A 27,382-nucleotide genomic window follows, 5' to 3' on the forward strand; every position below is an offset into this window, starting at 1 on the left:
CTTAGGTTATTTTTAATTAATAATTGATTGATATGTTACCTAATGCAAGTAGGATTGAATGATTATTCTTCAATTAAAATTTTCATTAATTTTTTGGAATTAAGGGTCCGTTTAAGACAGCTTATTTGGTGCGATTACATTTTAAAATGTACTAGATCTGTTCGGGTAAATTGTGTTTTGAAACATCATTTTCTCATAGGGTTGTAAACGAGCCGAGCTTGAGCGAGCTCAGGCTAGGCTCGTGTTCAGCTCGTTCGAAATAATTCGTGTTCAAAATCGGCTGGTGTTCAAAATCGGCTCATGAACAATGTGTTCGTGTTCGGCTCGAGATCTATACAAAAGAAGACACTAACCATATTGATGCATGAGATGTTATGACTAAGATTAAGATATAAATATCTATAATATATTGTTATATAAATAATATATGTAATATATTGTTATATAAAAAATTATATAATTTTTTTTGAGCCATTTCGAGCCGAACACTAGCGAACAAACTGTTGTTCGTGTTTGGCTCGTTTACATTTCGAGCTTAAAAATTTGTTCGTGTTCGGCTCTGGCTTAACGAACGAGCCAAACACGAGCTGCTTAACTAGCTGAACACGAGCTGTTCACGACGAGCCAAATTGACAGCCTTATTTTCACACCACACATAATTTCTGCCTGCAGCTTGATTTTTCAAAAAAAATGAGCCAAATTGACAGTCTTATTTTCACACCACACCTAATTTCTGCCTGCAGCTTGATTTTTCAAAAAAAATAAAAATTTATAATAACTATCACACCTATTTTATCAGCAAATTATTTTTAAATAAGATTTATATTTCCTTTATTAATAAAACATTATTTAATATAAAAAATGCCCTCAGACGGTATCCGTACACCGTGGGAACTGCGAAGCAATGGAGCCGCCGGAATGCCCAGTGTGTCTGCAGCCTTACGAGTTCGCGGGCGACTCTGTTCCTCGCGTTCTCCCTTGCGGCCACTCTGCGTGCGAGTCCTGCATCTCCGCCCTCCCCCGTCGTCCCGCCGCACCATCCACCGTTCGCTGCCCTGCATGCAATATTTTGATCCGCATTCCCGACCTCGGTCCTTCCGCCCTCCCCAAGAACATCGATCTCCTCCGACTCCACTCCCCGGATTCCCGATCTCCAGGCCTAGATGCGGTATCAAACTCCGGTTCCAAACCAAATCCTTATCCCATCTTCTTCCCACTCCCTTGGAACGAGGACCTCTACTCCAAATGGAAGGACTTGGTCCTCCCCCATGATTCCATCTCCTTGGTCACTTTCGACTGTCGATTGGGATCTGCTACTGCTTCTTTTTACTCTTCCTCCTCTTCCGTCCTCAACAACCGTACGGTGATCCTCATTCCCCTTGTCGCTTTGAGCTCTTTCAGCGCCCAGCGCGGGCCATTACGGCTAAGTTATCTGGCGAGAGTGATGAATTCGCTGATGCGGATGGGGGAAGACCGTATGAATCATCTAGGTTTACTACTGGAAGTTTCGTCAAGTTGTCGCCGGCGGATTTCAAGGGTCTTCGGTTTGTGGATGGACCCTAAGGAGGAGCTTTCTCCCCTTTTTTTAGTCTGTGAGAGGTTTGATAAAGTCGTTTTGGATGTTCTGAATGACGAGAAGTGTGTCAATGAGATGTTTGCTTTTGCTATGATGGCGATGGAGATGTGTGAAGCGGTGATGAGTCTGCATTATGTATGCATTGTCTGTGGTTGTTTGTTGCCTGAGTGCTTTGTACTCGACGAGCTTGGACATTGCATCCTTGATTTAAGCAGAGTTTTGGTTAGCGGAAAGAGAATTCGTGAGAAGATTAGTGGTGCCGCGGTCTCTGATTCATCAGTATTTGCAAGTCCGGAAGTACATGTTTTTTTGCAGGGTGGTGTTAGTGCTGCTGAGTGTGGTTTTGATGATTTTGTTGGTTATGGATCCGATGTTTGGTCCTTGGCTTGTGTAATAGCTATGATTCTTTGCGGTGATACTATTCTTGGGAAGGAGCTGTTTCAGGGATTCTTTGATGTCTTCTGTGGAGGTGTTGATGGACATTTTGCAGAGATATTGTTTGATCATTATGAGGTCTGGAAGGAAAAGGTGGTCTCAAAATTGGAGGCTTTGCTTCTAGAAGCTAAACTAGAGTCATTACTTCAAATTCTCAAATCAAGCCTAAGTTATCAACCACAAAACCGTCCTCAAATTAAAGAGCTGTGGAGTTGCATTAGGAGCTTGCTAACAAAAACTCAAGTGGCTTCTTTGGCTGCAATGGATACTTCTGAAGTAAAGGAGAGTCTTGTTAGCTGCACAATAATTGGAGATATGTGTTTGGCACCTTCTGAAACTAGTAGTATTTCAACAAAACTAGGGATAGATGGATCCTTAGTTGACAATTTTAATGTTGGTGAGGTTTGTAGCAGCAGACATATGTCAGAATGTGTGAAGCAAGATTGGGTTAATGCAGACCACTGTGAAGGGTTGGAGGGTGATGGTTTTAAATCAATTACTATTGAGGCGCACAATGACTGCATCACAGCATTAGCTGTTGGAGGTAAAAAGTTGCCAACTTGATTATTTTGTTCTTGGAATCTTCTGATTTACTTATGTACAATATATCTATTACTTGTTGGAAGCTTATGTATGCATCTGAAAATCTATGAGAGCATGCCTTTACTAGGGTAAAAAGACTTTTATTTCAATTTTGTGACTTGCTGGTTGGCATCTGATACAAGCAGCTTCTTGGCATGACAATAATTTTGAAAATGGCACGGATGCATACATGGTCTTTTAAGAAGCAAAAAAGCTGAAATATGAAAAATAGGTGCATTTACATTGTGTCTGCAATGATTCATAGAAATGTATGCAACATGATGGACACTAGACATGATAAGCTTATAAAATGTAGAGCATGTATCATTTGCTTCCCTTTATGGTTAGCTAAATATTATAAAACTCCCATGAGGATTGATAAAAATAGTAGTTATCTTCTTTATGTTAAATTTTTTATAAATTCTATTAGCTTAACAATAAAATAACTTTTTTTTAACTTGAAAAATCTAATAAAAGGGTTTTTTGATCTTTTATCAAATACATGCCACCTAAAACTAAACATGTATAAAGTAGTTTGACGGAGTCCTTGATACATTCTTTGCTTCTCTAATATTTCTTTGACATTTTCTCACACATTACTTAGTAGGGCTAGCAAAAAGCTTGTCATCTATGAATGACTTGACTTTGGATCACTAAGTAACTCACATTTGATGCATTCATTAAACAAACGAGTTGAGTTTGACTTTTAAACAAACTGAAGGAACTAACATTTGCTTGATTTTGTTTAGCTAGTTTTGACCCACAATAATTATATAATTTTAAATAAGTATAAATGAATATACATTCATACATACATACATACATACATACTATATATATATTTATATTTGTTAATATGTATATTGTGATGAGTGTAACTATCAAATTAAAATTTTTATTTATGTGAATAATTTAATTATTTACTAGACATCTCGATTAAAATTTATTATGTCAGAAAAATCCTAAATAAAAATCAAAATCTTATCAAGCTATCATCAGCGATTTAATCTCAACCATTTGATCTAAATCAAAGGCCAAAATTACCTGTCATTCAAAAACTAATTAATATATAAAACACAAATCACCCAAACCGCTTGATTCAACCATTCTTTTATTCTTCATTTATGCATTGTGAATCACGCCGTCATGTGATCCACGAGCAAATGCCATTCTAGGGATTTTATTTGTTTTATTTGTCATTAGTTGTACTCGTACAATTGTCCCTCTCTTGAATCGCCTCTCTTGCTGGAAGAGGAGAGCTTGCTCTCTCACTCATGACTCGTCACTCTCTAATCCGAATCTCTCGCTTCTCTCATTCTCTCGACTTTTGATTGGGTATCCCTCTCTCATGTCTCGTCATTCTCTCTCAACTCTTGCCTCTTGCCTCAACAGATTTGGTTTTTGGCTCTAATCTCAAAATGTGATTTATTTTCAGTATCATGTGGTTTCTTAGTAAAATTAACATTTAATTTTTTGTGGATTTGTTCACATTTTTAAATGAGGTCTATTAAATTTTTTTTAATATATTTATCAAGTTTAAAAATTAGTCAAATTTTTTATGTATGATGATCTCCTTTCGCAGTTGTTTAGTTTGGTTTTTTTTTCCTTTTATTAAGTTTCTATTTAGATGAGATGTTTAGGATTTGCATAATACCCCAAATTTGAAAAGTTACAAGTAGAAAATATCACAAGTAAATTATACCTAAAATTTTCAATTGTTTTGAATTCAAATATCAACAACAACAACAAACTTTTGTCCCACTAAGGGGGGTCGGTTAAATAAATTCTTTTTCGACATTGTGTCCTATTGAGTGTTATATTTTCATTTAATTCTAATAAATTAAGATCTTTTTTATACAAAATGCCCAATTCTTTTGAGGCCTACCTCTACATTTCTTAACGTAAGTAAAATGTAAAACACCTACTCTTCTAGCAGGCTCATTGGATGATTGACATTTAACGTTACCAAACTATCTAAGCCGACTCTACTAATACCGTTCGATAATAGTTCCTGACTTGGTTAATTTTAAGCTATCAAATCATTTCGTGGCAGTGACACAGAGGTATATACCCTGTACTGAATGAGCCAATATTGAAATTGGAAGTATTTCAATCAAATACATTATAAAAGATGAATTTCGATCTCTTTGACATTGGATTTAAATTTCATAAAATAGTCCTAAACATTTTATTCTCTTTTTCTACCTTTTCTAGAATGTATGTCAGTACTGTTTCTTTCAATAATATATTTATCTACAAATTAAGAGGCATTTATGGACTGTTATCTCTATTTTTTTGGACAATTGCAATAGTTCACTAATCGATGCAGATTGAAATTACTCGAATTTACACATTTCAAAGAACTAAAAATAAAAATAAAATCACATGAGATATCACTAAAAGATTATACCTGAACTTCACATTAACATACATAGATTTATGCCACATGTTAGATGAATCAGTAAAAATTTTCAGCTAAAATGCATACTACATTTCTCATTTTGTCGAGTCACTTTAAAAAATTAACTACAAATAATTCTCTTGTAAATCTATTTGAATATAGGAGAATAAAAGCTTCTACAAAATGATTTTATTTTAAAGCACATTTTTAACTTCAAACAAACTAATTATATAAGCTTATGTTGAATGATTTTAAGGCATGATTTGTGAAAGAAATACAATAGGGACGGTATTTGTGAAAGGAGTGATATATATGATGCTAAATGTTTTAAAAATTGTAATGTTATTAGAAACTTACAATGATAACTATTGGATTTAGGATTTCCAAAAAAACTACTATCAAATAGTACTCTTATACTAACTGATATAATGTTATTTTTAGATTTGATCTAAATTAAGTAAAATTAAAAATAAGTGCATTAATAAAGATGACCTTGATGGTGATGTGCTGGACAAATAGGTTCCCAATTGCTTTTAGGTTGGACTAACTAGAAACTCGATAAAACCATTTTTAAAAGAAAAAAAAATAGTATATCAATTTTTTTTATATATAAATGTTTTATAAAATTTTATATGCATAAACAAATACTGCTTTTTATATATTAAATCAGCCCCAGAGCTAAATATAGATCTCATTAGTTCAATATATAGCTAAATAAGTAAAGTGTAAAACAAAATTTCATATCATATTTGAAAATATCAAAGAAAGTTTTGTAGCAAAAATATTGAACATTAGATAAACATAAATCTATAATAAACTTCAAGAAAATTAACCCCAAATCTTAAACATTTCATCTAAACAAAATGTATGGAAGTAGAAAGCCCTAACTAATTAATTCACCGAGGAGATTATTATACACAAAAGAATTTAAAGAATTTGGCTAATCTTAAAAATTGAAATGCATGAAAAGAAAAATAATAGTTTTCATTTAAAAATGTGAACAAATCTTAAATATATTATCTCAGATCTACTGAAAAGTCGCATAGAATGAGAATAAATCATACATTAAATAGCTGAGAAACATAATTGTTTATGTAAGATACGAGACTTGAGAGAGATATGAGAGATGAGGGAGGGGATACTCAATCAAAGGTCAGGAGAATGAGAGGAACAAGAGATTTAGACTAGAGAGGGGCAAGCCACTGGCGATACATGTTCTCCTCTATAAGAGAAGTGACTCATAAGAGAGTTGATCGAACGAGTAAGACCGACAATGATAAGAGGAAATGTAATCGCTAGAATGGTGTTTGTTCTCGGTTCTCGTGAAAACATGATTCACTTATTGCGAATGATGGAAAAATGATGGCCAAAGCAAATAGTTTGGATGATTTGAGTTTATATACTAATTAGGTTTTGGATGATTTGGGTAATTTTGGCCTTTGATTCAAATCAAATAGCTTAGATTAAATCATTGATGATACCCTGATAGAATTTTAATTTTTATTTAGTTAGTGCTTTTTCTAACCTAATAAATTTTAGTTAATTAGGATTTCTAGTAACTAAATTATTTAAGTAAATACCAACTTAATTTCATATATACACTTAACAACACACATAAACATATTTATAATTATTCAAAATTATTTAATTATTTTAAGCCAAAATGAGCGAAAAATATTTGAGCAAAAGTTTGTATGGCTCGTTTAAAAATTTAGGTCAAAAAAATTGTTCTTGATCAACTTGTTTGCTTAACGAAGCTGAATACGAATTATTTACAAACAAAAACTTTTTTACAACACCCATAATTATAATTGATATGCATAAAAGTGTAGGTCTCATTATGTCATACCAATATTAAATAAAATTAAAAAAGATAAAATTTTTATAATACAAGTGACATAATTTACATAGTATGTGCCCACCATGGAACATGGGTTCATGTGTGCCCAAAAGTGTTAGTAGTGTGCCAAGAGGTAGAAATTTCCACTGTGTTCAAGAGGGGTTATAATTTTAGAAAAATAAAATTGTTGTCTTTGCATATAGCATGCTTGACACGATGACACGTTATCCCACATGACATGATGGTCCACTTGAAGTGCTGATACTTCATGGCTTTTGTCCTATGTTTGACCTAAAATCTAAAAACATTGGATAAAAATTACTGGAGATGGATAGGTGGAAGTGGATCCTCTTTTTGTTTATTCTTGATCCGTGAAATTAATGGGTGGCTGCTTCACTGGTTGGGCTGCAATTGGTGATGGGTTGTTGCTGAAACAGGGGTAATTGCATAATGCTGGTCCCCGCTCTTATTCTTCTTCTTCTTCCTTGCTCCTCAACATTTTTTACTGAAATTTGTGCTGCAACTTGTTTTTCATCAATCGTTGTGCTGGATATATGGCAGTAGACTGACAGGGTTCTTTGTATATGTGTGCTGTAACTACATTTTCTGCTTGTGTATTGGTGTCTTCATCCTCAATATGTAGCATTATGTGCTTTAAATTTAGATTTATAAAAAGTTTTTTTTTCCTGTAGGAGGTTATCTATTTAGCGCCTCCTTTGACAAGACCATCAAAGTTTGGTCCCTCCAGGTACTTTTTTTTAGATACATTATCTGTAGATTAGGTGCTTTTACTGTTTGTTCTTCATTTAATTAAGTTGACTTTTGGGTATCATGACATCAGCTGTTAAGTTAACCATCATATGATTCAGTTAACGAATCACTGTTCTTGACACAGGAAGATTATTGATGATAAAATATATGGTCAATGATTTTGAAGGATCCTTAACATTAAAATGATATGGCTTGTTGGACGTACAGCCATAAAATTACAGATTTGAGAAAGATTCTAATCAACTATGTGCCTGATTTTCCAATAATAAGCACATAATTTAATAAAAAAGTTTCAATAAAACTCAAGGATTGTTCCTCCTCAAATATTATTAGAATATGCATTTTCCAGGATTTATGGTGAATCATTCTTTGATTATATGAGTTAATTTAGGTATATCAGCTGTTTTTTATTTATCTGAATTCTACATTAATTGACACCAGCAAACACTTAGCAGTATGTAGAATTGGTTGTTGCTGGCTGTACAAAATAAAGTTTGGGAGAAAAATTTACTTGCTTCATTATTCACATGTATGGTACATATATAGGAAACCATTCTCTCCTAATTTAAAAATTCACCAAAATTATCTAATCTAAATCTGGAAAGGAATAATTGTGAAATAAAAATAAAGAAACATAAATAGGAAGATAATAAACTAATCAAGGGGTTTCAAACTTATCACCAATTAGATTCTACTGGATCTATGAGTTGGCCAGTTGATCCACCTTCCTAACTTCTTGCACTCCCTTCAACCTGGGTCATATATCTTGTAAAGGGCCCAACTTGGTATTCAAGTGAGTGAAGCTGCATGGAGGTAGAGCTTTTGTGAAGGCATTAGTGACTTGAAGATGAGTTGTAATGTAGATCAAGTGAATAATGTCACCATTGATTTTTTCAGAGATAAAATGTCTATCAATCTCACTATGTTTGGTTCTGTCATGATGCACATGTTTTTTTGTAACACTAGTCTTGACTATCACAAAACATCTTATAGGATTGATCGTGAAGAATCCTAACTCAGTTAGTAACCTTTGGATCCACATTTTTTCACAAATTTCTAAAGCAAGTGCCCAATACTCATATCTTGCACTACGTCTAGAGACCACTGCTTGCTTTTTGCTCCTTTGTATGTCAAGATTTCCCTCAGACATAGAAATAATATCCATAAATGAATTTTCTATCCGTGAGTTCTCCCGTCCAACTAGTATCAGTGTAAATCTCTACCCCCATGTTGTCGATTTTTTAAACAATAACCCTCTATCAGGGGTCTTCTTCAGAAACCTTAATATTCTATAAACAATCTCCAAATGTTTCTTCATTCGGACTATTCATCTATTGACTCACAATTGCTGATAGAGTAAGCAATATCAGATATAGTGTGTGATCGGTAGATAAGCTTACCTACCATTCTCTAGTATTTTTCTTTTTCCATTGATGTCTTTTTTCCCTCTGATTGTAAATTTTTGTTGAAATGCATAGTGGTCTCAGCAGGTTTGCGCCCCAACATTCCAGTCTCTTTTAGTAGGTCTAAGATATATTTTCTTTGAGATATCACAATACCCATTATCTGGTCACTTTCATGCCCAGAAAATATCACATCGCTCCAACAACATTAATTTCAAACTCAGTGGCAAGAACCTCCTTAATCTTCCCAATATTTTTTTCATCATCACATATCAAGATCATATCATCTGCGTAGACAATGAGAATGACCTTCTTACAACTCTTTCTATGTATGTTCTGCTTGGCATTGGATGTACCCATTAAATTTTGTAGTCTTAGTAAACTTTTCAAACAAATCTTTGGAGATTTTTTAAGGCCATAACATGAATTTCTTATTTTACAAATCATTTGCTTATTTGAGTTATTTTTTAATCTTGATGAGATTTCCATATACACTTCTTCCTCAAGGTCTCCATTCAAAAATGCATTCTTGATATCGAGTTGATCTAGTTGATGTAGTTCTCATTCTTTATTCACTACGAAGGAAAGAATGACTTTTATAGAGTTTAGCTTGGCCATTGGAGCAGAATTCTCTTAATAGTCTATGCCATAACACTGAGTGAAAATTTTGGCCGCCAACCTTGTCTTGAACCTCCCGATGCTCCCATCAGCTTTATACTAGGCATTGAATACCCATTTGCAACTAACATATCTTTTATTTTAAGGAAGCTTTGTCAAGGTCCATGTGCTATTTAGGTCGAGTTTGGATCTTTTTTTCGACTACTTTTTTCATGATAAACTTTGAAGTGCTTCATAAACGGATTTGGGTATCTTCACACTATTAAGATTTGATACAAATGGTTTATAAGTTGATGATAACTTTTCATATGGAAACATAATCCTGACTAAAATAACTTGTGTAACTTTTCTTGTCATTTCTACTGAATTTCACCTCCCTTGGAACTTCAAATCCGTGTGAATTCAAGTTTGGTTATAAACAACCTTATTGCTACATATTGTCTTTATCTTGTTCAGTGGATTACTTTCTCCTAATATAAACACAGTTTCTTGTTGTCAATCTCAAGTTGGATGTTCTCAAATTGGTGAAACTTGGGAGACATGATGGTTAGAGGGAAGTAGAATAGGAGGCGATGACTCTAGATCAATGTGAGTATCCAACGTAGTGTAGGGAAGTGAAATAGGATGTGATAATGTGGGTATCCGGAGTAGTGTCTCAAATTTGATATTCACTCAGACTCTCCTCCTGAATATCAGATTTGAGGTCGTAGGGTTCATATTCAAAGAATATTTTATCCATGGAGTTATAGAGTTTTTTTTTTTTGTAATGAGAGAATATCATTTATACTCTTTTTGATTAGAAGCATACCCAAGGAAGATACATTGATGGATTTTGGGACAAATTTTGTACGGTTTGGTTAGTGAATGCAGACAAATGAGACTACCAAATACTTTTTAGAGGAAAATTGGATGAGAAGGCTTTAACATGAGGGTATTTTTTTATCAAAAGATGGAGAGTGGTTTTGAATCCAACAGCTTTGTTTGACATTCTATTAATGAAGTATGTAGCTGTGAGTACAATATCTCCCCAAAAAATTTTTGGAGTATTTTAGGCCTAGATATCTCAATGAGATGTTTATTTTTTCTCTCAGCTATCCCATTTTATTGTGGATTCTCAACATAGAAACTTACATGGATGATGCTATTTTTTATAAGGTAGATTCTAAGAATCGAGTTGAAATATTCTTTTGCATTATCAATTTTAAGAATTTGAATTTTGTGTTGGAACTAGGTGTAAATCATTCATGAAAGAACAAAATGATTTGTGCTATATCAGATTTCTCTTTCATGAATAATATCCAACTAGTTCTAGTGTGATTATCAATGAATGATACAAACCATCTGTGACTTTAGTGATGGTTTTAAATTTTGAAGGTCCCTCCTCAAATGTCACTAAGGATGATAGAGAAAGAATATGAGGGTTTGTACTGAGACAGAGGATATGCATGACGAGTATGTTTACCCAATTAACATATTTCACATTGATAAAACTCTAGTTTTTGTTAATGAGGGGATCAAAGCATTACTTTGTAATATAATAAAAACTGAGATGACCCAAACGACAATGTTATAATGAAATTTGATTTTCAATAGATTCATACACAACAAACTCAAGATCAAGAAAAGATGACAGTGGAGAAGACACTTGTGTGTTAAGAGAATAGTTCTTCTGCAGGTAGAAACTTTGATGCATTTCAGTATTGCCAATTACCTTCCCCGAATCTACCATCTGAAATTCACATGAGTTAGAATGAAATTAATTAACATAATTTATTCATGAGTAGGCTTGCTAATTGAAAGTAAGTTGCAATCTAGTTGATAAACACATAGTACTGAAGAAAGCTGAATATTTTTGGGACTTTTACATCTTCTTTCCCAACAATCCTGGACTGAGATCCATCTACAAGTCTAACAAATTTAGGTTTTGGTGATCTCTTGGTTGTTAATGAGAGCATGAAGGTGACCTCCAGTTATGTGATCAGAAACACCTGAATCTATTATCTAAGGTCTAAATCCTCCATTGCTAGCAAGATAGAAGGAGGATATGATGCCTTGATGTATTGTCAAGTTGGTAGACCCTGGTGTAGAATTAGGCGTCTAGATTCCACACTTGATCATAAACTCTATGCACATTTAGGGCTGGAAGAATACTTGTCTACTGCGAGTCGCAAGATTCAACGAGAGAGAGAGAAAGTCCCCAACTCCTTTAACAGGCTTGGTATTTCTACTAGAAGGATTGATAATATTCACTATGGGAAAGAGCAGCTTTGCTACTTGCTGGCTTGCGGCTGAGCAACTATCTTCGCCTGCTAGTTAAGAAAACATGAAACTTGCCAGCAGAGGGTTTGCAGGTTGTCGACTACAGGGAGAAGATCGGGAGAAGAACTGACAGAGGACTTTTAGGGAAACATGTTGATGCAGGGAAAATTTCGGTACTGGCGGTCAGGGAGAAGCTATGGGGTAGGACCTGCAAGAAGACAGGTGACTGCAGGGAATATTCCACTGTTGTACAGCTGCCTAGAGAATCAGTTGTTGCTACTTGAGGATTCAAGCAGAAATGAAGGGCCTACAACAAGAAAATTTCAGGATGCAGGGAATTGCCGAGGAGGGGCTTGCAGGAAAGAATTTTAGGAAGGAGAAATTTGTCTGCATAAAGCGTAAATGAGGTTAAGGAGAAATCTGGTTGCCTGAAGGGCAGATGTGGGCCTGCAGGGAAGGAATTTCTTGTTGCAGAAGGAAGTGTTCTTTGGGCTGTTTAATGCTCTTAGAGGAAGAATTGCGGAGGAAGAAATGATGTGCGGAAGGAAGTGGAATGGAGCGTTCTTCTGCAGAAATGACATGCGAGAGGAAGAACCTGACGATGCGTTTTTGATGAAACTGCACAGTGGCCTTGAGTGGAAGAGCCAGACCTGGCAATATGTCGCTGCTGCTCATGCTTACGAGAGAGACAGAGCCGTTGTTTGAGTTAGGGTGTCCACTGTGTGTGCGTAGGAGGGAGATGAAGCCGGCTCTGATACCATATAGAATAAAAACATTGGGAGGAAAAATTACTTGCTTCGTTATTCACATGTAGGGTACATATATAGGGAAACCTGTCTCTACTAATTTACAAATTCATCACAATTGGATTCTCCAAGATCTATGAGTTGGCCGGCAGCCCACCTTCCTAACTTTTCTCATGTATTTACTTGGAATTTTCATAGTAAAAAATTCAAACGTTTCCAGTCGTAGGAATGAGATAATATGATGACGGCTCTCCCTTTGTATCTTGCTGTAGTTGTATTTTGTTGATTGTAAGCTATTTTTACTTGTTAGAAATTTCCTATATAAGCTCGCTTTTCGTTCATTGTGTCAGTTCGTTATATGCAGGATTTCTCTCTTGTGCAAACCCTGAAAGGACATGAACATAAAATCATGGCTATGGTTGTTATGGATGGAACTCAGCCACTTTGCATCAGTGGTGATAGTTCAAGTGGAATTTTTGTTTGGAATATTAGCTCCTCTGCCAGTCAAGAATTGCTAAAGAGTTGGTATGAGCATAATGATTGGCGGTATAGTGGCATACACTCATTGGCTGTATCAGGAATTAGTCATCTATACAGTGGTGGTGGTGACAAATCCATTAAAGCTTGGTCATTGCAGGTTTGTTCTACTTTCTCTTTATCCTAATTACTCAGATTTACAAATACATGTTTATGAGAACTTATTTATGAAAAACTATTTGCAGATTTAGTTACATATTGAACATATCTAATATCATTGAAAAAAACAGCGTGTCATAAACTTATAAATAGCTTCGATATGAGGTTGCACATTTATGAATATGCAACAAGTTTATTGATGTGTTATAAAATCAGTACTTTTATCAAGGTATGTGGATGCTCATTTATCTCAAGGAAATATCTTGATTGCGGCAATTTGACTGTTGTTTTGATGGTCAAGTTTATGTACAAAAAACATATTGAATATCTTACTTTCGGTTCTAGAGACTTTATGCGACGTTATTATGAATTGTTAAGAGTGAGCTGCAATGTTACGAGTGATTGAATTGTTTCATATTCTACCACTGTTTAAGGAACCCTATCCTTAGAGTTTAAGATGTTTATATTAAGTTGATATAGCATTGTTTGCATGTTACAAAGAAAAATAAAAGTGGAAGTAACAATGCATAACAACTGAGGAACCAACATTTAGAAATAAAAGAAATTGAAAGCAAACTATGACAACTATGATTGCTCCCCTTAAAAAAAAATTTTATGTTATTCATACCAAATAATTCAATAAAGATCAAAACTTACCAAAGAATTAACACTAAATAACTACTAAGCTCTAAAGTTCCTGTGAGATTGAAGAGAAGAAAACATGAAAATTTGTGAACGACCAAAAAAATATCCTAAACACATCACACGAAATGCAAACTCACTTTCCAAACAATTTTTTATAGGGTTGAAACTTACCAAAACAACAATACAAAATGGCCACCAAACTTGTAACTCTTTGTAAGATTAGGCAAAAGAAAAAAAAAATTCTGAAGAGAAAAGAGCCATGGAGAAACAAGTTTGAATGCATAACTAATTACATAAATAAATAATGCAATAAGAGGGGTAGGCCACCCAACTTTTCTCAACGTATAATAGGTGGCCAGGTTCTTATGTCTGATACAAATTCATGTAGATGTAAAGTGAGCTACCATTGACATAGATTATAGAGCATGACATATGATAAAGAAAGCAATATTATTCCTATGAATAAGAATATAAATGGAGATACAAATAATATATTAGGGAACATACTAAAGAACTGTAATTAGAGAAAGCAATTAAGCGTCACTTTTCCATTGAATACAAACAATATCTTATATAATTTCAACCCATTATAATGCAACTAACCCTTATGCAAACAATATAATAACATGAAATTATATTTTTTTAAGAACTTTAGAGCTTGGTGGTTAGATATTGTTTATTCTTTGGTGAATTTGGACCTTTATTGAATTATTTGGGATTAATAACATTATTTTTTTTTGTTAAGGGGAGTTATCATAGTTATAGTTTGCTTCCTTGAATAGTGGTGGAATATGATATAGAATAAGAAGGTTGTGACAAAAAATAAATTTTTATGGTAGGAATTTATTTTGTTATTTTGTTATTATTTGGATGTTTATTGCGAGTGTAGTCATTGTCATTTAAGGAATTAAACATCAAGATGGAACTATGGAAAAAAAAGATGCACATCATTCTCACAATGCATTCATGAAAAAATATAATTATCATAAATTTATGAAATTTTTTAAATTTTAAAAGTTATCATGTTGTCACTATCATCATGGATGAATTTGATTCCATCATGGTTTTTACTTCAATTTAAAAGAAAATTCTACTTTAGTTTATTTGTATAAAAAATAAAATAAATGCTGTTTCTCTTATGAAGATACATTCTATCAATATCTTCAATTATGGGTGGAGCAATTTGGAAATTGATTATCAAGAAAGCCATACTATAGAACCACACCATATATATGAGCATAATCTAGTTTTTTCTATTTAGAAGTTTTTTTCTATTTAGAAGTATGATGAACATTCTTCCTTTTCTTTCTTTCTTTCGACCGTCCATTAAGGATTTGGATGCTTTATAATCATGAATCTCTTCAATTAAGCACGGTAATAATTATTTATTCTATAAAATAATGAAAATTTGGACCTTTTTATCAACATGAAATTATGTAATACTGTATATTTTAATACCTACAAATATGGGGTGAGTTGTATGCAAATCATATTGGGTTGAACGAATGTAAGATGTTATGTTCGTTTAAAAGTAAAACTAGTTGCTTTTCTCTTACTAGAGTTCTGACGTGGGACCTCTCAGCTTTTTGTGATGACGTGGAAAGGCGAAACCCATAATCTTGTCTAACTCCCGATTATGGGTTTCCACGATTGCAGCCCGTAATACTGTGGAATGACAGGATCCCGCGATCCAATTGAGTTTCAAGCTGGAATTCCAGATTCCGACTATCTCAGGAAGCCAGTTGCGCCCCGAATTCTGTCACATTTCCTATTTTAACGCAAACTTTTTTTCCGTTTTGATTTCTTTCTTATTCATCTTTTTTTAATTAGGTTATTTTCGATGAGGGAACCATTTGTATTTTTTTTGCTATTTTGAAAGAGTTTTGATTTGTTTTGTGCGTTAGAGATTATATTTTGATTTCTACCATAATGGAGTATTGTATCATTTTCTTTGTGCAAGTGGTGACTGAATCTTAATCAGTAACAAGTGATGGAATTTCCTCACCGCTCATATCTTGTCGTTTCCTTGTTTGAGTCACTGTTTTTAGCCGAGACAACCACCAAACGCACTAGATCTGCTGTCCCACAACCATTAATTCTTCTTATTTTCTTTTTTTGTTATTCCACAATCACCTTTTCGCTAAAGACACTTCCTAAATACCTTTTAGGAGTCATAGAAGATATCATTTGATATCAGAGCACACTTAACCCTAAATTTTTAGGGATTTGTCATTCCTCCGCCTATTAAAAAATTTACATGATCTAAATTATCTACTAACTCTTTACCCTATCCATTTCTATCATAACTTCCAGCCCTAAACCTAAAATATTCAAAACATGACATTTCTAATCCCACTGAAAAGTCACCTTGATATCTTCCACCAAAACTTAAGTTCCCCAACCAACATTGATTTACAACCTTACATATGTCAAAAATCTGATTGGGTAAAAATGTATCATGCTGCAAATGAGAAACTCTCAACATAGTATTAAAGAGCTCATTATGGAAAACTTGCAAATGAAATTCGTCAACTACAACAGAGGCTTGTTGTCTGTGAGAGGAGAAAATTCGATGAGATCACTAATAGTCACAACGATGACTCACCATATTGAGAGGAGGAAGTGACTCCTTTCCACCAGATAGTTTCTAATGATGAAGAATCAACACCCAGTCAATTTGGCATGAAATATTAGATGAGCCAAGATTTTGAAGTGAAGTCTTACTTGCCGGATTTTGACGGTTACATAGATCCAAACGAGTTCATTGAGTGGCTACAAGTAGTAGAATAAATTTTTTAATATACTGCAAAAAGTAGTAGATCTCTATGATGGGAGAACCTGAAGCAACTTCAACGACTAGAAGGGGAAAGTAAGATCATCTTCTGGTCTAAGTTGCAAAGAAAGGTACAACGCAAATACCTTCCCCGCATTATCGACATGATATATTCATTAAATCTATCACTTGCTACAGATAGATTTTTTTGTGGAGTACACAGTTGAATGTGATCAATTCATGTTGAAATGTGAGTTAGTGGAACCAGAAGAGCACACCACAAGGAGACACCTAAGAGAATTGAGATCATCTATTAGGAATGTGGTGTAACTGCAACCGTATTGGTTCGTACTCAATGTACAGACCTTAGCTTTGATGGTGGAGAAACAATAACGTCACCATGCCACAACCAAATTCAATAGACAAAGTTCAATCTTAAGATCAGACAACAATAATACATCCAGTAGAGCATCACAATCACAATCGTTGTGTTATGAGATTGCAGGCATCCTGGTCTGAAACCAAGTGTCTACTTCTCTAAGAGTTAAGTATCTGTAAGTTTTCAACTTGTTTCAATATATTCCTCTGTTTATTTTAAGTTTTGTTATCTGTTATTCCGACAAAACTTCTTTGTGATCCCCAGCCGACGATCTCCCGTTTCTGCCCCTTTTTGGTATCAGAGCTAGTTTGGGTTTTATTATAATTATGGCAGGCTAAAATACTTTAGTATTCTGAGGTAGCCTAGTAGGATTTTTGATATATTGAGTCGCCAAACTCTCTCATGTTATTTAGCTATTTTTTATACGTCTTGACTTATGATTTACATGATATGATTTGAAGATTTTGATGCTAATCTTACGAACTTGCTTTCATCATGTATATTTATTTTTATAAATTTTAAAATAAGATGCTGCTACTTAGCATAATCAACCAGTAAACCTGAGTGCCATGACGAGATCTCCGAGAATGGTAGGAGCACTGTGGAATTGTAAGGTTGAAAATGATATGCTAAGTGTGTTCAGGAACTTATTCTAAGGTTTATAAATTTACTTCACATCTGAAAATTAAAGTTTGTTTTTGATTTCATTAAAATACCAACATCTGTGATTTTAACTATAAAGATTAAGGTGTATAAGGATAATAGTTCAAGGCGTGGACAAGCCAAGCGAAACAATTTATCAAATCTCTGAAAGGTGAACTCAGAGTACTATTTCTTTATACTAATTTTATATTAATTAGCCAAATCTTTATGAATGATTGGAAACAATCTTCTGCTTCAACAGACTATAAGCAAGCCCTTCTAGCTACTGATTCACTTGACCCATCTTTAGGTTTTGTAAACCCTGCTGATTCTCGCAAGATACAACATCTGTTTTGAGTGCAATCATAAAGCAAAATAATACATTGATCCAATTAGTTCTTAAACTTTCATATAGAGTTTTAAATCTTGAAGATAGGATTAAGGAAATCCAACAGAAAGATTACTCTAAGGGTAATAAAACTGTTGAAGATTCTTTAACCGATCTTCAAAAACAGCTCCAATCTCTATCTTTAGGTGAACCTTCCCAACCACCACATAAAACTTCATGTCCTCGAGGCAAACTTTTTGTTTTTCAAAATCCTAAAACGATTTTCCTTCAAGAAAAACAAAAAAGATCTTGACATGGCCTCATCTTCTCGAACTACTACATCCTTCCTAATCCCTCTGTGCGTAACCAACCTTCTACCTCAACTTCCACTTCAAATTTGGATGACTAGATATGTGCTTACCGTATGAGATCATGTATAGCGTATGAACTTCAAAGAAGAATGCCAAGACGATGTCTTATCAGCGAACTCTGGAAAGTCAAATCAATCCAGAGCAGCAACTCCAAATTTCACAAAGAAAGCGAGCTAATCTGGTGCCCGCTGAAACGTTGTATGAAGATGATTGGTCGACCGCTAGACATCGAGCATATCAACACTACTCGGAAGAAAGAATACTTGCGGTTGAAGGAACACAAGTCAATTTGCCTTTCATAAGGCAACAATCCTATCAACGTCTCATACAAGAAGGCATGCAACATAGACATCTCAGACTAATCATGGTCCGTATTCATAAGTTGCACAGAAGGAACGCATGTAGAAAAGCTCTAATTGTTCTAAGAGACACAAGATGACGTTCTGACGTCTCAATAATTGGAAGAATGGAGGTTGATTTTTCATATGGAACACAACTTGTCTATATAACTCCGGATATACTTTTTATCTATACATGATTTCATGAATCATATAGAGATGGTTGTTCTAACGGAAGAATATCAAGACTGGCAAGGGGGAGAATCTAACTTCCTCATAAGGAAGAATATGAAGACTGGCAAGGGGGAGAATCTAACTTCCTCATAACAAGAGCACTCATAGCAAAATTAACCAACACGAGTCATGCTGGTTTTCGATATAATGTTCAAAATATTGTTGATTATCTAGCCACACACGCAATTATTGCAATTCTTGGAAATAAACAATCAATTCAACAATTGCAAGAGCTAGATTGGAATCTCAAAACTTCAGATTCTGTGGCAGTTCAAGCTCCACAACATATGCGTACACATCAACTTATAACACTTCGTCTATCCTTTTCTGATTACGCTCCTATAGCTCCACCTCCCATTCCTCGTCATTCTTTAAATGATATGGAGGGTTCTGAAGAAGAAGCCGCATTTATGGCTTATGATGATGGTCCCATCTGGGATCAAGAAGTTGATCAACAGGATGATCCAATCTATTCCTCTGAAGTTGAAGACTCCGAGGATGATGACTCATCATTTTCTCTATTCTTATATATGAATTCTTTAAATAATGAACAAAATTCATTCACAGAAGGTGGTGAAAATGATCTTTGCTACCCTACCCTGAATTCTGAAAATTTTGTTCACGAGCCTGAGCTCGATCTTGAATCATCACAAGCTTGCTACCCTACAATTGAAGATCAGCTTGCTGATCTAGAATATCCAAGGCTCAGGAAGATGATATCTAAACCTGATAGTTTATATGCTGCTGTAAATTCCTTCTATTTATCGCCGAATGAATCAGTGATGGGTCCAGTCATGTACCCCCCAACTACAACAGCTCACAGAATGATCCATCTTCATCCTCTAATTCGTTTGGAAATCTTAAAGTAAAATCCTCAAATTTCAAACGATCTTTCTAACAAAATATGTGGACTTTGCCATCATCGCAAAATGTTTTATCTCAAATACGAAGAATATTACTCATGGAAGATTCTTATCAGGGATCTACTTAAGAACAAAACAGAGCATATCTGGATTTAGAAAGACTGTCATGCTCGGAGATCAAACACATATATGAATATATGAATGATTATAAAGTTACAGCTGCAAAATAAGGTAGAATGTTTATTAATCCCGAACTCTCCGAAAAATTCTTTAGAAAAATGCCTCTAATAATTGGAAATGAAATTGAAGAGGCATTCAAACAAAAATACCTTGGCAATACAGTAGGGGTATTACCAAGGATATGATTCACGTATCAATACTTAGCCGATTTATGCAAAAAGGCCGCAGTACAGAGAGGTATCAAAGACCTCTCAATATGCAAGAAAATTTCAGTGTCGGGATATTATAATCAACATAAAAAGTATGGGCTTAGAAAATCCAGAAATTATAAAGGAAATTCATATGAATCACACATCCGTGTAATAAAAAACAAGAATAAGCCTAAAACATCTAAATGTAGATGTTATATCTGCGGCAACGAATGACACTTTGCTAGAGAATGCCGAAGTAAACAAGGAAATATGACTCGAGCTGCCATACTAAAGAATTTAGAGCTTCCTGAAGACTATGATGTGCTTTCTGTTGACAATAATGAAGTCTTCGGAAGCTATCTGTTCCATTTCTAAAGGAGAGGGAGTAAACACTTTACTCCACATACGAAATGCTTTTGAAAATGGACCCACAGAAGAATTCGGGTTCATGATGAAGGAAGATTATGGCTTGAAATGTGCTATCAAACTCTCCGAAGAACAGAAAAAAATGCTCCCATGAAATGAAGCATAATAAACCAATCAAAGGACAATATGCAAGGTGTTCTTATTGTTTTATCATTACAAATGTCAACATGCGAATTCACTGCACCATTTGTAAATTAATTGCATGCCTTTTGTGTGCAAGATTTTTCTTATCAATTACAATTCAAAAGGAATTATCCTTGATGCAATTGCAATTAAAGGATAATTTAATTCATGAATTAGTAAAATATACCGAGCACCTTCTAGAAGAAAATAAGAGATTGAAAGAAAAACTCCAGCAAGAATTTTTCTATTCTAATGTTAATATTGATAATCCGTTTGTTAGAAAATTTAGTTCAATTTTTCACAATTGGAAAATAATGTCCAAAAATTTGGAAGAACTAACATTACAGGACAAAGGAAAAAGAGTTTCTTTTGCAGAAGAAGATGATGAAGAAAAATTTGCTGAAGAATCCGAAGCTAAAGTACTTAGTGAATCATTCAAGGAAAAAATTCGGGAAGTTCTTAAGGAGCAAGTTCAAAAACCACCCAAGAAGGTTATTAATAGATTGTATAATATGATAATAACCTTTGAAATTTCAGGGGTGGACAAATTCAAACTTCAAGCTATCCTGGACACAGGAGCAACATCCTGCTGTGCAAGCTTAGCTGATATTTCTAAAAATGCAGTTGGAGAATTAAATTACCAAGTTCATTTCAGTGAAGTCAACTCTACAACAAAGGCTGGAATGAAATTAAAAGAAGAGAAGATAAAGTGACACATGTCCCTACAACAACAGAAGTAGAAGTCATGGCGAAGCAGATTCCTGAGCTCGACATGGATTATGATTTTTATTCTGAATTGCAGCCATAATTTTTCTATTCTAATGTTAATATTGCTAATCCGTTTGTTAGAAAATTTAGTTCAATTTTTCAGAGACTAAAGAACAACAGATACATCGGGGATAACCCTCAGAGGCACTGGTCGAAAAATCAGGTAACATGTAAAATTGAGATTATTAATCCTGATTTAACTATACAGGACAAACCGTTGAAACATGTCACACCGGCCATGCAAGACCAGTTGAAGCGCCACATTGATAACCTATTAGAATTGAAAGTAATTAGACCGAGCAAAAGTCAGCACCGAACCATGGCTATTATTGTAAACTCAGGTACATCTATTGACCCCTGAGACAGGAAAAGAAATACGAGATAAAGAGAGACTCATATTTAACTACAAATCTTTAAATGATAACACTCACAAAGATCAATACTCTCTTCCTGGAATAAATACTCTATTGAAGAGGATTAGTAGAAGCCAAATCTATTCGAAATTGATTTAAAAAGTGGCTTATATCAAGTTTCGATGCATCCATAGTCTATTGAGTGGACCGCATTCGTTGCACCCACAGTACTCTATGAGTGGCTTGTGATGTCATTTGACTTAAAGAACGCGCCAACAGTTTTTCAAAGAAAAATAGATTTTTGCTTTAAGATTGTGCTTTTTGGCTGTTTACATTGATGATATTATCATTTTTAGTAAGAATGAAAATGATCACAGGAAACATCTAGAAAAATTTCTCAGTATAGTTGAAGCCGAAGGCCTGGTACTCTCACAAAAAAAAAATGAAAATTGCGGTACCAGAAATTGAGTTTTTAGGGGCAGTAATTGGGAAGAGAAGAATAAAATTACAGCCCCACATCATAAAGAAAATTGTTGATTTCACTGATGAAAGGCTTAAAGAAAAATAGGGAATGCTTTCTTGGTTAGGGATCTTAAACTATGCAAGAAATTATATTCCTAATATTGGTGTTTTATTAGGTCCGCTCTATCAGAAAACATCTTCTCACGGAGATAAAAGACTGAAGAACCATGATTGGAGCCTTATTAAAAAAATTAAAGATCTCGTAAAGAATCTGCCTGATCTAGAGATTCCACCTTCAAACACATACATTGTTCTTGAAACAGATGAGTGTATGGAAGGATGGGGAGACATCTGTAAATGAAAGTTAACCAAAAATAATTCGAAGTCTTTAGAGAAGATTTGTGCTTATGCGAGTGGCAAATTTCCTGTTATAAAATCCACGATTGATGCAGAGATCTACGCTTGTATGGAATCTCTGAATTCCTTAAAAATTCATTATCTTGATAAGAATGAAATCACATTAAGAACTGATTGTCAAGCGATCATTGCCTTTTACAATAAGACAACACAAAATGAGCCATCTAGGGTGAGATGGTTATCATTTATTGATTTCATCAATGGCCTCGGGATTAATGTTCACTTTGAACATATTGATGGAAAAAATAATGTCTTAGCTGATTCGCTTTCAAGGTTAACATTTGTTCTTATTTCAGGATTTGAAGATAAAATTAGCCTTCTCGCAGAAATTCAAAAATGTCCTCATCCGGAAGCAGCAGAGGAAAAAATATTAAAAGAGAAGATGAATATAGCGAGATTGGCTCAAATGATTTTCAACCGACAATGAAGGGGATCAAAGACAGGAGATGGAATCATGGCATACGAGACGAGCGCCAGCATGAACTATTCCGGCAAGCAGGAAGGACAACATTTAACAAAAGTCAACCAGTCGAAATGAGACTGCCAAACATTCCAAAAGATGTCAGCACATACACTGGGAACTACTATGGGAGTCCTTCGACCATCCTATCTCATTGGACGCACATGACAAACTCTGGGGAGCAGCTCGAAGAATTGAGTCGGAGCAAAATCAAAAAGTTCTCAACGAGCCCTGAATTTTACAAAGAATGTACGAAAACAAAACGGCTTACTGCAGAAGCCTGTTAGCAAAGGACAACGTATGGAGCAACATCTCACCCGCCATATGACAAATGGAGGAGCGCCTCAGAAACCTCATTGGAGTCGTTATTCAAGTTATAAGTCAAGGCTTGGATAATGGAGTTTAACAATACGTATGTATTTGAGTATGAGTCTAAGTATGTACGTCTGTAATAATCTGGTGGAGCATGTGATGGGCCCGCCATAATTTAATCTGTGTCAGGTCTGTGCTGGAAAGGAATATCTTTTCTAGCTAGTGGAGTAAATTATTGTCAGGAAAGAATCTACTTTCTGCTAGTGGCCACGCTGTGGCAGAATTATTGTGCGCATCCACTTTTATCATGACATGCATTATTGGTGTTAGTGGGCTGTCAGTGGATGCTTTCGGCCCGCATTATTGTGCTAGTGGAATACTTTCCACGTCTGAAGCCATTATGTTTCTTTGGCTTCAAGTCTATATATAGCATTGTGTTATGAGATTGCAAGCATCTTGGTCTGAAACCAATGTGTCCAAGATGGCTTGAAGTTTGAATCTGTCCACCCCTGGAATTTCAAAGGTTATTATCATGTTATACAATCTATTAATAACCTTCTTGGGTGGTTTTTGAACTTGCTCCTTAAGAACTTCCCGAATTTTTTCCTTGAATGATTCACTAAGTACTTTAGCTCCGAATTCTTCAACAAATTCTTCTTCATCTTCTTCTGCAAAAGTAACTCTTTTTTTATCCTGTAATGTTAGTTCTTGCAAATCTTTGGTTATTTTCCAATTCTTGCTGGATTTTTTCTTTCAATCTCTTATTTTCTTCTAGAAGGTGCTCGATATATTTTACTAAGGCCCCGTTTGGGGCGGCTGTAGAGCAACGGCGTGACGGGGGGCCGCATGTTTACAATGTTTAGGGCGGCTGTTACGCAGCGGTGGCCCGCGAATTTCCTTAAAAGCGGGTCGCGAGATCAACCCCGTGGCTCCGCTTCGCTCCTGCGGCGCCTTCGGCATTTTATGCAGGTACCCTCCTTGATTCTGCCCTTCTTCTTCGTCGTTCGGTTGCGGTTCATGTTCGTATGCGATCCCGATTTCGCCCTAACTCCATCACTCACCGCTCGCCAAGCCCTCAGCCAAGTCCCCTAAAATTCCCGATCTTCTTCCCCGCTCGAAGCTCTTCTTCCCCGCTCCCTCATCCTTGTTTTGCACGAAATTCCTCCTTCCTCGCTCAAAATCGTCCCTCGCCCCCTCATCCACCTCCTACGTTAAATTCTTGCTTTTCAGAAGGCCATCTTTCACTCGAATCTCTCCTCCGCTCCCTCATCCTCCGTGTGTGCGAAGTCCTTGTTGCTGAACGACAGACCCTCCTGTCATTTTGGAGAGTTGCTGCATGAGTTCGTGGCTGGAAGGGTATTGAATCGACAAACTTGCTTCTTTTTCTGTTTATGAGCATGGAGGCCTATTATAATTTGAGCTTTTTCATAATTGGGTCTTTCCTTCTTCCTTCTGCAATCAATCTGTACCTCATTTTTTATTCCGAGACAATATGAAAGTTTAGGTGTTAGATTTGTAAATACATAAGAGTTGTTTTTTATAAAATCATAGATTGTGACTTTAATCAATATTACTATGTATGTATGTGTGTGTGTGTATATATATATTAATTAGGATGTCATTCCTTCTTCCTTGACATGTTTCTTAGTCTTGTTCTAAAAAATATGAGGACAAATTTTTATGCCTTTGGCGTGCTTTTCCAATGATTTTAGCATTTTCTCAATGGTTCTATGCAGATCTTTGTATTGTTTCTATGCCCTATTTCATCATTCTTTTTTCATTTTGGGGTACAGTGTGCTAGAATTTACATTTGGGGTCTATATACAAGCCCTTGAAAGGTTGCATGCTTTTATTTTCTTATGATTAACCACAAGAAGAGTATATAATTTTTTGATTGGAACTGTTATTAGAGGGTAGAGTAGCTAATTTTGGTTTCAGATGTGCCAAATTAGAGTGGATAAAAAATAGAGCTTCCATTCTCTTTGTCCAAGAAAAGAATTACATCCTAATTTGGATGGAATGGAGTTGGTTCTACCACAATTCGAGCCATGACATGTGTGTCTTTTGCCACAGGCTTTAAGGTTATATGTACATCCTATTCTGCAATTGCTATAAATGTATGATTTAGTAAATTTTGTGGATTCAAATTTTGTAATTTTTTTTAGGATCAAAACTTTATTTATGTTTTAAAAAGATCAATTTCTCACTAAATTTACAAAAATAAAGATTAGTAATTACTTCAATTATTTTAATTTCTGTTTTAAGTTGTTTTCGTGTGGTGTTTTCTGAATTGTAATTGATAAGTAAAATCTTGCACACAAAAGGCATGCAATTAATTTACAAATGGTGCAGTGAATTCGCATGTTGACATTTGTAATGATAAAACAATAAGAACACATTGCATATTGTCCTTTGATTTGTTTATTATGCTTCATTTCATGGGAGCATTTTTTCTGTTATTCGGAGAGTTTGATAGCACATCTCCAGCCATAATCTTTCTTCATCATGAACCCAAATTCTTCAGTGGGTTCATTTTCAAGAGCATTTCGTATGTCAAAGAAAGTGTTTACTCCCTCTCCTTCAGAAATGGAACAGATAGCGTCTCAAGTCTCTTCATTATTGTCAACAGAAAACACATCATAGCCTTCAGGAAGCTCTAAATTCTTTAGTATAGAAGCTCGAGCCATATTTCCTTGTTTACTTCGGCATTCTCTAGCAAATTGTCATTCGTTGCCGCAGATATAACATCTACATTTAGATGTTTTAGGTTTATTCTTGTTTTCGAACACGGATGTATGACTCATGCTGCTTTCCTTTATAATTTCTAGATTTTCTGAGCTCATACTTTTTATGCTGATTATAATATCCCGATACTGGAATTTTCTTGCATATTGAGAGGTCTTTGATATCTCTCTGTACCGTGGCCTTTTTGCATAAATCAGCTAAGTCCTTGGTAATACTCCTACTGTATTGCCAGTGTATTTTTGTTTGAATGTCTCTTTAATTTCATTTCCAATTATTGGAGGCAATTTTCTAAATAATTTTTTGGAGAGTTCGGGATTAATAAACATTCTACCTGATTTTGCAGTTAGAACTTTATAATCATTCATATATTCAAACATGTGTTTGATCTCCGAGCATGTCAGCCTTTCTAAATCCAGATATGCCCTGTTCTGCTCTTCAGTAGATCCCTGATAAGGATCTTCCATGAGTATTATTCTTTGTATATGAGATAAAATATTTTGCGGGTCATCCGCAATGTTGACGAAGGCTTCATATTCGTCTTTGTAAGCCATTCTCCACTGAATCCAGATTTTCTTCTCCACTTCGCCAAGAAAATTTTCAATAAATAATACCTTTGCTTTATTATCTGTGAACTGTTTATTGTTAACAAGATTGAGAGTAATTGATTCCCATCTAGATATGACATCATCATAGGGAGAGAAATCTTCCGGGAGAACCAGAAGAACACCTTGTGTACTCTGCGCTGATGGCAATGTCCACATATTTTGTTGGAAAGATCGTTTGAAATCATTACATGACTGGACCCATCACTGATTCATTCGACGGTAAATAGGAGGAATTTACAGAAGCATATAAACTATCAGCTTTAGATGTCATCTTCTTGAGCCTTGGATATTTTAGATCAGCGAGCTGATCTTCAATTGTAGGGTAGCAAGCTTGTGATGATTCAAGATCGAGCTCAGGCTCGTGAACAAAATTTTCAGAATTCAGGGTAGGGTAGCAAAGATCATTTTCACCACCTTCTGTGAATGAATTTTGTTCATTATTTAAAGAATTCATATATAAGAATAGAGAAAATGAGGAGTCATCATCCTCAGAGTCTTCA

The 27,382-nt window shown here is 34.9% G+C and overlaps 1 protein-coding gene across 4 annotated transcripts in view; it reads left to right on the top strand.

Annotated features, from left to right (window-relative positions):
- Window positions 1-872: 872 nt before the first annotated feature.
- LOC110020914 overlaps window positions 873-27,382 on the top strand; it is an 83,581-nt gene continuing 57,071 nt past the window's right edge. For all 4 annotated transcript variants that reach the window (XM_020719191.1, XM_020719192.1, XM_020719194.1 and 1 more), the window contains exons 1-3: window positions 873-2,555; window positions 7,527-7,582; window positions 12,996-13,268. In XM_020719191.1, coding sequence (XP_020574850.1) covers window positions 905-2,555; window positions 7,527-7,582; window positions 12,996-13,268 — 1,980 coding nt within the window. In that variant the 5' untranslated portion in view covers window positions 873-904. The remainder of the gene's footprint in view (window positions 2,556-7,526; window positions 7,583-12,995; window positions 13,269-27,382) is intronic.

Source organism: Phalaenopsis equestris, unplaced genomic scaffold (genome assembly GCF_001263595.1).
Source record: "Phalaenopsis equestris unplaced genomic scaffold, ASM126359v1 Scaffold000112, whole genome shotgun sequence".
Taxonomy (NCBI): Eukaryota; Viridiplantae; Streptophyta; class Magnoliopsida; order Asparagales; family Orchidaceae; genus Phalaenopsis; species Phalaenopsis equestris.